Here is an 11,348-nt window from a genome sequence, read left to right as displayed (position 1 = left end):
TGTGTAATAACATCCAATTACTGTTACTGCATCGTTGTATCTAATCCACAGACAAGTCCATATCTGATATTAAAAGGTAGGTAGGCTTGGACTCCTGCCAGAGCTGTTTTATAGAAGCACAGAGGTTAATAGAAGCAAAGGTTTGCATACTATTACATTGGCCCTACATCTTTATTGCTGGAGGAAACTGTCACTGCTAAGGCACATCTTGGTAATAAAAAACTACTTTCACAGTGTGGGATTTATTCCTGATGCAGAAATTTACTAGAGACAAAAATTGTTTTTTCAACTGGTAAAGCAAGAATTCTCACATATTATTGAATACTTGGAGACAAATAGACTTTTCCCAAATGATATTTAAGTTACTTAAGACCATTACAAATATGTTTGAAACAAGTATATCATGGCAGTACTGTTTTCAGTAGTTTCTGCTTGATGCTAAGTTTACTTGAGAAGGAGAAAAAATTAAAACAAAGCAAAACAAAACAAAAAAAAAAAACGGCTGATGAGAAAATCTCATTCCATCAAAAGGAACTCTTAGAAAATCAAACTAGTGTTTAAGATAAACCTCTTCACCCATAATGAAGGCCCTCTAGTTCACATGACTTTATCACTGAAAACTCCAAAAACTCCAAATACACGATGCTCTTAACTTACACCAATGGCATTGTGACAATTAATGTAGCTTTCTCTTTGATAAATTTTGCTGTAGTCATTTCAGTATCCACAGATTCTGGAAGATTCAGATGTAATCTGTACTCAGAAACCTCGATCAATAAGTCATCCTAAGAATAATAAACCAAGAGAAAATTTTAAAGATGAAAATAGAAAAATATTTCCTGGTTAAAATTTGTGTTATTTGTTTATTGTTCCCAGTTATTCACTCCTTTCGCATAAGAAGAGGATCCCACTTACAAGCAATAAAGTTGCTGTTGTAAATCCCTGAGATTTTGAGGTGGTTATTGCTGCTCAGTATATCAAAAGTTAACTGATACAGTACCAGAAGATGGGTGTTGCCATCCTAAATTATGTAGCATTGACTTTGGGGCTGACCAGCAAACAGCAAGGAAACTTATTGGAGACTGGAAAGATGGTGATCTATGTTTTATGGTGACATAGCCCTTTTCACAATAATTTGGAAGACATAATGTACCCGGTTAATTCGTGGCTTTAGGTACAGAAGTGGGAAAATAGAATGTTATTTGCAGGCATTGGTTCTATTGGCCACATTTAACAAGGTACTACAAAAAGATGAGCTTAGAAAAGAATTTCTCAGTTTGCAAGGGAAAATACGGAATTGAAAGGGAATATACAGAACCCAGAAATTCTAAGACTTGAGGAATGAAAAATGGAACTAATTTTTATTTTCAACCAAAGCTGAGAAATTATTTCTTTATCAACAAAGGCTGATTACAGCTGCCTAGAGGCAAATACTAAATCATAAGTCTTTATACCCTTTGCTAAAACCTCTAACTGGATTAAGATGGACCTCATTAAATCCTTACATTTGGCCCAGATGACAGCAATTAAGTCAAAAGAAGCTATTGAAAAATGGACATGTCTAAAAAAGAACTGAGCGGTGTAGCACTGACAGGAATCAAAGAAAGAAAGTGCTACCAGTCTGGACTAAAACTAATTTAAAATAATCTTTCGACCCCAGCATTCCATGGGCAGCAAACAGGCTGGGTAAGCTGCTCAGCACCTAATGACAGCATATTCTTCAACGCTCTTTTCAGATGTGGCTAAGGTAGATTATGAAAAAGGAAAAACGTCCCAAAGAATGGAGCTGAAAGTCATGGAAAACAATGGAACTAGGGGGCTAGGTAATCAAGGAACCTTGTCAAGGGACCTAAGCAAGAACATCCTCTACCTCCAGGAAAGGGACCCTCGCAATATCTGCCTACCAGGATTTCAGAATTGCCGTGCATCAGCAACTACGGTGTGCCTCATATTTTTTCCAGTTTCTGAATTGAGACTGTTAATTGTGGTAATCGTCTCCCCATTCCACATTGTATGGTGCATGGGGTTATGGGAATAGATAACTTGTCTTTGCAGTTTATGCAAACTTTGTCTAACGCAGATTATGATGGCAAAATCCTGTACTTTGGAGCCTGATACTGGGATTGGATGTGTCGTTCTGGGGAAAGAAGCAAATATTTGTGAACAAGAGGGTGGACTGTGGTAGACTGTAGGATTGTTACTCTTCTTTTAAAGAGGATTATATATCCTTGCCATGTAACTTCCAGTGACTACCTGTGAGAAGAATGTTCTTCCCAGCCCTGTTGATGTAGGACTTGGCCTTGTGACTTACTTTGATCAGTACAGTGTGAGTAAAAGTAATATAGTCCATATCTGAGAGGAAGTTTTAGGATCTATTGCATGGTTTGGCCATTTCTATTTTTCCCTCGTCCATGAGAGTGACTTACCTAAATTAGGAATTGTTTCTTCACCTGTATCTTAAAATGTGCAACACTCATGAAGCAAAGCAGGCTGAGCTGACATGTAACCTGAGAAAATTATTGTAAGCCACTGAGATTATGGAGTTTGTTACTAAAGCATAATATAGTGAATATTGACTGATACAAATTTACAGTATTATCCATTCAACTTACCTCAGAAACACTAAGGTCACAGTGAGATACTGAATTAATACCAGGTAGTTCAACTTTTAATTCAATTTTCAGAGGTTTCTCATTCTGATCTGCCACAATTTTTAATTCATAGGCTGGTCTCTTCATCTCCACTTCAATCTCTGTACTAGAAATCTCTTCTATCAGACACCTTGTTTTACTTGAAACTTCGTCTTTTGGCAGTAAAAGTTGAGGAAACTGATCTGAATTGCTCACAGTACTGCTTCTTATCTGTTCAAGGTTTAGTTCTTTATGAAAAAAAAAAGAGGATGAAATCACAAAATCAATCAACAACATGAAGTACTATCAGGCGATGAGCTGTAATAGATGTAGTGTTAGCCAAGATGGCAAATAAAGCTGCAGCTAAATCGGTTTGGGAAATATTTAAAGACTTTTTTGTGTGTGTGTGGTACGCGGGCCTCTCACTGTTGTGGCCTCTCCCGTTGCGGAGCACAGGCTCCAGACGTGCAGGCTCAGCGGCCATGGCTCACGGGCCCAGCCGCTCTGCAGCACGTGGCATCTTCCCGGACCAGGGCACGAACCCGTGTCCCCTGCATCAGCAGGCAGACTCTCAACCACTGCGCCACCAGGGAAGCCCTTAAAAGACTCTTAAACCAAAGAATCTGGTTTAAAAGTTTGCAGGATTTAAACATCTTTAAGGACATGCTAATTCAAAAAAAAATGTATTGAAGTATAGTTGATTTACAACGTCGTGTTTCATTTCTGCTGTACAGCAGTGACTCAGTTATACATATATATTATTTTCATATTCTTTTCCATTATGGTTTATTACAGGATATTGAATATAGTTCACTGTGCTATACAGTAGGACCTTGCTGTTTATCCATCCTATATATAATAGTTTTGCATCTGCTAATCCCAAACTCCCAATATATCTCTCCCTGTCCCCCCTCCCCCTTGGCAACCACAGGTCTGTTCTTTATATCTATGAGTCTGTTTTTGTTTCATAGATAAGTTCATTTGTGTTATATTTTAGATTACATATATAAGTGATATCATATGGTATTTGTCTTTCTCCTTCTGACTGACTTTGCCTTGTATGATAATCTCTAGGTCCATCCATGTTAGGACATGTTAATATTTCTAATATCTAACATTTATATTTTTCTATCTTAAATTTCTCATCTTTTGCAATTGAGACTTCTAATCTGCAAAATGTACACCAGAGGCAAAAAAAACCATTTTAAATCAGTTTAATTTTCCATTACATTCATTAACTTACCCTTTCTCATTTTCTCTCTTAAATCTGTGGAATCAGTTTGGATTCCCATCAGATTTTGTTTCATTCTGTGAACACTTCCTTTTATTCTAAATTTGGTAACATGGTAAGAGTTTGAGAGAGTGAATTGGAGTTTTTCCTCAATGCATTTCATGGCCATCTGTATTAGTTGATCTTTTTTCACTTGGTCTTTTTCTGCTGCCTGGAGAACATCAGGATGGTAGGCAACATCAATGACTGTGTAAACATCTGTGTGTGTAATTCAGAGGGTGTGAAATGAAAACGATTTGTTTCACTAATGATATCATCAGGTAATATATTAAGCCATATCCTGATAAAGCTGGAAAAGTATAAATTCTATTTCTATATTTTCAGAGACAATCACAATGGTGCTATATACATAAAATTCCAATTAGAGCATTTCTTGATATTTTATATGGGTTAAAAATAGCTCATATTATTAGAAAAGTAAACAGTATTCAATTTTCAAAAAGGTATACTTATTAGTCATTAAGTATATTATGACCAAATAAAATATGTAATGCCTTTTACCAAGGAAAATCTGGTTCTTGCTTATTTCCCCCCAAATTTTTAAAATGTGCTTTCTCTCCCATAATTCTATGTACCTGATGTCTCAGACATATCTTCTGGTCTGCCAACACGTAGAGGTACTGGATGAGTGGCTGACTGGGGAGCTGGGATCCTTTTCCACTGACATAGGTTGATAAAAAGTATTTTTTCTTTTGGTTTCTAGAAAGCAAATAATTTTGCATATCTCAAAACCTAGTTTTTAAAATTTAAAATAATATAAAGGTAACTCATCACAGAATTTGAAGAGTGAGAACTTTAGGCTCCAAATAAGTCATTCCATGGATTTAAACTGCATTTGAAAAACTGTAAGAAATTACTGTTACCTGATTTCCCTAAAGCTGCTGGTTTTTCATTAAGCATCCAGTTGCTGCTCCCACAGGAAGTGGGAGGAGGGTGGGGGAATTGATCTAAGCTATTCCAGATGAATTTGACCCTATTTCACCACTTCCTTACCTCCTCAATCAAATCAGTTTTCTTTATTTGGAAAATCTCCAACTCTATTATTCTCCTTTACATAATTACGTGACTTTTAATTTTCATCCTAGCAGAAAAATGGCTCATTTTGAGATCTCCAAAATGTATAAATATGAAATTCCCATTCTTACTCCTTCAACACAATCTTCCACACTACGTTTAATTTTCCATTCAGAGTGGCAGTTTCCCTCAAGTGTTCTTGTGTTAAGGTAGTAATAGCTAAGGGTAAGCCATTCTCTTATCATTCCAGGACCATTTCATTCAGGACTTCCCTTTCCCTGGGCACCAACTCTACATACCAGGATCCTGGTTTGTAGACAGAGCTGTGGTTCTGGGGCAGCACAGAGCTGTTTCCCCTCTTTCAGCTGCTGTTGAATGAACTTCTCATAGCTCTCAGGGTTACTTTCAGCCAGATCATCTAGGAGGTTCCAGAATTGAGTAACTTGGGTGAGCAGACCCTTTGAGGATGACTCCATGATTGAGATGAATAGGCCTCTTAAATCTGTGGAAAGACATGACTTAAGGAAGAAAAAAAGTCTTATTGATTCATTTCTTCTTTTGGGGGAGGAGGAACAGTTCAGGAACTGTTTTGTTGGAGTTAGCAGCTATCCTTAACCCCTGTGTGTAAAAGATTGTGGACCAGCACCACTTTATCTTTTCCTTATTCTCTAATTATCTAATACATTTCCCTACATTCTCAAGATGTTCTCTCAGATAATAAGGCCTTACCTCTGCCTAGACCATCACAAGCCCTGCGAGGACAGAACAGTCATTTAAAGTCTGTATTTCCTGGGATTTTCTTGTTCCAACACCTGGGTATTGGCTGACTGGGGCCTATCCAGTTCCTGATTTTGTGTGGGTCGAGGGCCACATGAGACTTCCTCAATCCTCAGCATAGTTTAGGAGTTAAAAGCATGGACTCTGTAGCCAGAATGCCTAGATTCCAGTCTTAGCTCTCTCACTTACTAGCTGTGTGATCTTGAGAAATTAATTTACATATGTACCTCAGTTTATTCTCCTCGAAATGAAGACGATAATACCTATCTCATAGGGTTATCGTGAGGATTAAGTAAGGTAACACAGAGAGGCTGGAACACTTGGTAAGCATTATATGAGAATAATAATATTCTACCACTTGAATAACCTCCCTCCCTCAATGAAGAAGTGTCCCACAGCATCCACAGAGTGAGGAAAAGAGGTTTGGGTTCTCCAAATACTACATTAGGGTTAGACTAAACGGGAAATTTAATCATCTTTCCAGAGGCTGGCGAACGCACCTCTTCTCTCGGTTTCTTGACAAACGGCGACGCCTGTTACCAGGGTAACCAGACTGGTACAACATCTAATTGAGCCCGGAAAGCTCCAGGAAGAAAGGTCTTTTTACATCCAGTTCCGGAAGCTTCTGCTGGTGCTGGGCTTGCTTTTCGGCAGAGCCCGACCCACTTCTTTTCCAGGAAGGCGCCCGCCTCCCTTTCTACATCTGTCGACCTCTACAGTGTCCTGGAAACCCTCCTGTGGGAGTCTCTGGGACTCCTGTTGGTGGGAAGAATTTCTCAAGAGCACGACTTCCGGCCTGGAAGGGAAGTCGGCACCCTCTTCTCTCAGAGCGCTTCCTTCCCCACCCCCGCCACGCGAGGCTGCGGCGCACGGTATGGGTGTGTTTGTGTGTGTTTGTGTGGGGAGGGCGTTTGGAGGGAAGGTTACCGGGAGCTCCGTGGCCGCTGGGGGGCAGGGGTTCCGGTGACGAAGATGGGGGTATTTTCTCTGTCTTCCATTTGGAAGCCCCAACCCCCCCTTCAGCCACTCTAGATACATCTTGGGGCCCAGTCGAGGGTCGTACCAGTCCAAAGTGCCCCCATCCTTTTTAGGGAGCGAAACCCAACCCCCGGGGCCATCCCAGAGGAGCGTGAGCGGGGAATGCCCCAGCCAACCAGGCCGTCCGGATTCCGCGCCGGAGCAGCCTCCGGCCTCAGTCCGGAGAGATATTTGCCTGTCGGCCTGGGCTGAGGGAAAGGCGGCCGTGGCCTGGGCCACGGGTGAGGGCGGAATAACCGGTGGGAAGGCTGCGTTTTCACGAAGGACTCGGGTGAAGCTGCAGAGCTGCCTTTGCTTGGCTTCTGGGTCGGAGGAGATCTTGTAATGGAGTGGTTCTTCGTCTCACACTAGCAAGATGCCTGATTTCCCCAGGATCGAGGGGTGAGTGAGCGTTGGAGTGGTGCACAAAGCCCCTGCTGGCTACACACGTGAATATCCCTGTCATCTATCTTTTTGGAGGCTTCTGTACAAAATAGAACATAAAATTCTCTTGAATGAAGAAATTTAGGGCATCTCTGCATTTAATGTTTTTAGGCGTCAGTTTTTTTTTACTGTTGACATTTGTGGTCCTGACACTCTCAAATCTAGGTGTTTAATTGCAAACTAATTTTGGGATTCGGGAGTTGATTTCTAGTCTGAACCATGTTTGCCTTGGACTATGTGGCCTGGGGCAAGTTATGGCTTTAATGGAATTTCATCTACAAAATAGGAATGAAGATACTTGCCTCATAAAACATAGTTATTTTGAGGATTAAATAAAATGGGTCTCTTGAAAGAACTTAATTTGGTGCAGTTTCAAAGAACTCTAATGAACATTATCTCCTTTTATCCTCACAGTAGTGTGGTCAGGTGTTTTCCCCTTTTAATGGTGAAGGAAAAACTATTCCTCAGGACCTCTGACTTCTGGTTCAGTGATCTTTCCTTTATCTCATGCTTCATTATAACAGTAATAAAAGATAAGGTAATAAAATAAATTATTATTATATGTTACTTATGGATTCATTTCAGATTGAAGAATGTCCCGAGTTCCCTTGGGGAAAGTCCTCCTGAGGAACGTCATCCGGCACACAGATGCTCACAATAAGGTGAGAGGTACAACTTAGTTATTCCACATGCTTAATGAGGGCATACAGTGTGCTAGGAATTATTTTGATACAGTTAGAAGAGACAAAGATAAATAAAATAATTAGAATATAGTTTGATAAGTATTGTAATGCAGACATACACAAAGTCCTTTTATGCACTGAGGAAGGAATAATGAAATCTGCCTTGGGGAATTAGGAAAGGCTTCCCCCAATGGGTGTTATTGGAACTAGTTCTTGATGAACAGGATCAAGTTTACCAGGTGTAAAAGATCGTTCAGGACAGAGGGAACATCATGTACTAGCGTATGGCAAGGAACATGAAGCATTTAGGGCAAGAAATTGTATGCATCCAGAAAGTAGAGAATGTGGGAGGTAGTGGCAGAGGATGAGGCCCAAATGGTAAATTGAGTTGGATTGTGATGCTTGGAGATTAGACTTTTTCCTGTAGGCAATAAAGAAACCATCAAATTTTTTTTTTTTTTTTTTTTTGGTGGTATGCGGACCTCTCACTGTTGTGGCCTCTCCCATTGCGGAGCACAGGCTCCGGATGCGCAGGCTCAGCGGCCATGGCTTACGGGCCTAGCCGCTCCGCAGCATGTGGGATCTTCCCGGACCACCAGGGCACAAACCTGTGTCCCCTGCATCGGCAGGCGGACCCTCAACCACTGTGCCACCAGGGAAGCCCGCCATCAGATATTTTTAAGCAGGGTTTGACATGATTGTATTTGTATTTTAGAAAGATGACTTGTTAGCTGGGTAGGGGATAGATCAGATGGGTTGAAACAGCAGAGGGACCAGCTAGGAGGCAATTGCAATGTTCCAGGTGAGAGATGATGAGTGGTTCACGTGAAAACAGTGACAGGGATGAAGATAAGGAATTTAGGCAATAAAGTTCAAAGAACTTGATGATTGACTGGATAATAGTGATAATTATGGAATCAAATATAACCCCCTTGTGTGACTGGGTGAATGATGATGGTGCTATTAATTGAGTTAGGGAACTAAAGAAAAGAGACAAGTGTGATGGGAAAGGTAATCAGTTTGGTTTTGAACATCTTGATGGTGAAATGCTTATAGGATGTCCAAATAGTTCGCAGTTCAGTCTTGGAGAAGAGTTGAGGCTGGATATAAAGATTTGGGGATTACTGATATAGGAAATGATAGAGGTCATGAGTGTAGGTGAGGTCACCTATGAGAGCACATATAATGAAACAAGGGTCAAGCACCCTTGTTTGGTTTTCTTTGGTGAACTGTACAACTAGTTTGACCACGAATGTTATTGTCATATCACCTGATATTCTTATTGTGAGTGAGGGTATAACTGTTACCTAAGCAGCCTCTGCAATTGCATAAACCACCCCAGTTGGATGGTGAGCTTAGATTTGAAAGCAGTGGCTAAAAAAGATAAATCTAGGACAGATTTAACAAAATATTACAGGAGGACTTAGAAATAAAATTTATTATTGTTCTTTGTGCAGCTATACTCTGCCTTTCAGGAAATTCTCTAACAGTTCCCATGCTGTTTGTTTTGTTTTGCTTTGTTTTTAACAAAAATTATTATGTTGTGAAAAGAGACTTAGCCTAGAAAGTTTCAAGACCTGTCCTTACTAGCTTTTTGACTTCGGTAAAAATCTCTGAGCTTTTGTTTCTTCTCAGTAAAATATAATAATGGTACCTGCTTTGCTTTCCTCATAAGATTGCTTAAAGTTCAATAGAGAGATGATATAGTTAAAATCATAAAGCATTTTAGAAACATAAGGGATTATCATTTGCTAATTGCAGCATAATTGCTTAGTTAATAAGGTGATAAGTGTGTCTATGCAGGGGTGAAAAAGCTCTTTTGTTGCTGCAGAATTCTACATATTTGAGATTTACTAGATTGGATTGTTTAATCACTCTAGAGAAACCAGAATTTGTTTCCCAGGTTCCTGATCAAAACTCAGTTTGTAATCCAGTAATTAGTGCAGACTGTATTTTCAGTTACTTTTTGGTGATGTAATGTGTTATTTTTAGTAACTTATTTTTATTTCTTTCCTTAAAAAAAAAAAATCCAGATTCAGGAGGAATCAGATATGTGGAAAATAAGAGAACTGGAGAAACAGATGGAAGATGCGTACCGGGGGGCGAAAAGGAAAATGTTACCCAGCAGTTCAAGGTGAAGTTGCGACTCTGAGAACCAAAATAATTCTCATCTTATTCAGAATCATCAACTTTTGTTTAAAAACATTATGGTATGCTAAAGATAGATGAATTCAGTTCTGTGAGTCCTTAAGCCTTTCCTCTTCAATAAATCTAGACCCAATCATAAAGGTAATGGCTATGATGCATGTGGCCCCACTCTTTGCACGTATTTGCAATGGAGAACTTAAAAATTCTGCCTTGAACAATTGTAAATGTTAAGGATTCTGTGGATTCTGACCTTACCTGATGGCTTTTAAATTAAGATTTTCTATAGGTATCTTATGGTCACTTAGCTGATCATTCATACCTTTCCCCTATTAGTCTTTCATTCTCTCTCAGCCTTTTCTTTGCCCCATCTTCTTACTATCTTAGTCACACAACCTTTCACATTACCTTCTTAATAATTTGAGTGTGGATATGAAGGATTATGCAGGCTTAGTTGTCTTACCTGTGGAGGTATAGGAATATCTGAGTATTGGGAACATCTCCTGGGTCTCATATGCCTGTTAGTATAGATCTGTGTGTATGAAAAATGATTATAAAGTAATAATGCTGATTTCTAAAACCACACAGGGAAATAGTTAATAGTGAGATATTTAAGTAGAGTGTGCCTGTGCAGTGTGTGGACTTTGGAGTGTGATTGGCTGTGTGTAATGGCTTTTGACAAAGTATTCAGGGTATCCATGGTAAAGAAGGCAGAGTCTCAACATAAAAGATACCTTGTCAGTCTGTTTTCTCTCTGAAGATGGTTCTTTGAGAATTTGGAAGTACTTAGTGCAGATGATGATTTGTTTTGTATTGGTTATTCAGTTATAAGCAGCATTTCCAGGAACAAAATATTGTTCTTTTGGAGTGGACTATTAATGCCTGTCATAATGAATAAGTCTTTAAAACATAATCTCTTTAGGGGCAGGTTTCTGATTGTCTCATTTGCCATTATAGTCCCAGCAGCTAGAACAGTGCCTGCCAGGCACATAGGAGGTCCTCAAATATTTGTGATAACCCATTAACTGGCTTAGTGACTGGTTAGTGGATATTTTAAGTACAGGCTAAGTCAGTGGTTCTCAACTGTTTATCCACCCCAACTTACTCATGGGTTACACCTTGCTCCCACTGTTACTCTGACTTAACTACAGCAGGTTGTTGATGTTCAGGGAAGGGAGTGTATTTCAGAATCTCTAGGGCAGTTTGAAATGTCCCCAGCTGTGATTATGCTCTGCTTCCTTCTTTGAGGATCAGTGAGTGAGGTACAGCATGCCACAGTCGAAAAGTCATTTCGTCTATACTCTGCAATAGGACGGGTAGTGATGATCGTATTTTCATTGAACACCT

At 39.7% G+C, this 11,348-nt stretch overlaps 2 protein-coding genes across 7 annotated transcripts in view; one reads left to right on the top strand and one right to left on the bottom strand.

Moving 5' to 3' along the window:
* Window positions 1–421: 421 nt before the first annotated feature.
* On the bottom strand, window positions 422–6,429 carry PIH1D2 (PIH1 domain containing 2). Its single transcript, XM_032639196.1, has 6 exons — window positions 6,213–6,429; window positions 5,235–5,437; window positions 4,497–4,620; window positions 3,874–4,119; window positions 2,613–2,878; window positions 422–785 (listed from the first exon to the last, which is right to left on the bottom strand). Exons 2-6 carry the CDS (start codon window positions 5,409–5,411, stop codon window positions 654–656), a joined length of 945 nt encoding a protein of 314 aa, XP_032495087.1. The 5' UTR covers window positions 5,412–5,437; window positions 6,213–6,429; the 3' UTR covers window positions 422–653.
* NKAPD1 (NKAP domain containing 1) overlaps window positions 6,423–11,348 on the top strand; it is a 22,828-nt gene continuing 17,902 nt past the window's right edge. For 2 of the 6 annotated variants that reach the window (XM_032639201.1, XM_032639197.1), the window contains exons 1-3: window positions 6,532–7,131; window positions 7,759–7,835; window positions 9,890–9,990. In XM_032639201.1, the coding sequence (XP_032495092.1) occupies window positions 7,767–7,835; window positions 9,890–9,990 (170 nt within the window). In that variant the 5' untranslated portion in view covers window positions 6,532–7,131; window positions 7,759–7,766. Of the gene's footprint in view, window positions 7,132–7,758; window positions 7,836–9,889; window positions 9,991–11,348 lie in introns of all 6 variants that reach the window. The other 4 variants (XM_032639198.1, XM_032639200.1, XM_032639199.1 and 1 more) reach the window with 4 other exon arrangements.

Source organism: Phocoena sinus, chromosome 8 (assembly GCF_008692025.1).
Source record: "Phocoena sinus isolate mPhoSin1 chromosome 8, mPhoSin1.pri, whole genome shotgun sequence".
Classification (NCBI taxonomy): Eukaryota; Metazoa; Chordata; class Mammalia; order Artiodactyla; family Phocoenidae; genus Phocoena; species Phocoena sinus.
The sequence above is the reverse complement of the archived record's forward strand: the minus strand, read 5'-3'. Positions and strand labels throughout refer to the sequence as shown.

Coding starts and splice junctions, on each gene's coding strand:
- PIH1D2 (XM_032639196.1), bottom strand. CDS start 5,411: ATGGAGTCATCCTCAAAGGGTCTGCTCACCCAAGTTACTCAATTCTGG. Junction 4,621..5,234: donor GTCTACAAACCAGGATCCTG/GTATGTAGAGTT, acceptor TTTGCTTTCTAG/AAACCAAAAGAAAAAATACT. Junction 786..2,612: donor GTGACCTTAGTGTTTCTGAG/GTAAGTTGAATG, acceptor TATTATTCTTAG/GATGACTTATTGATCGAGGT.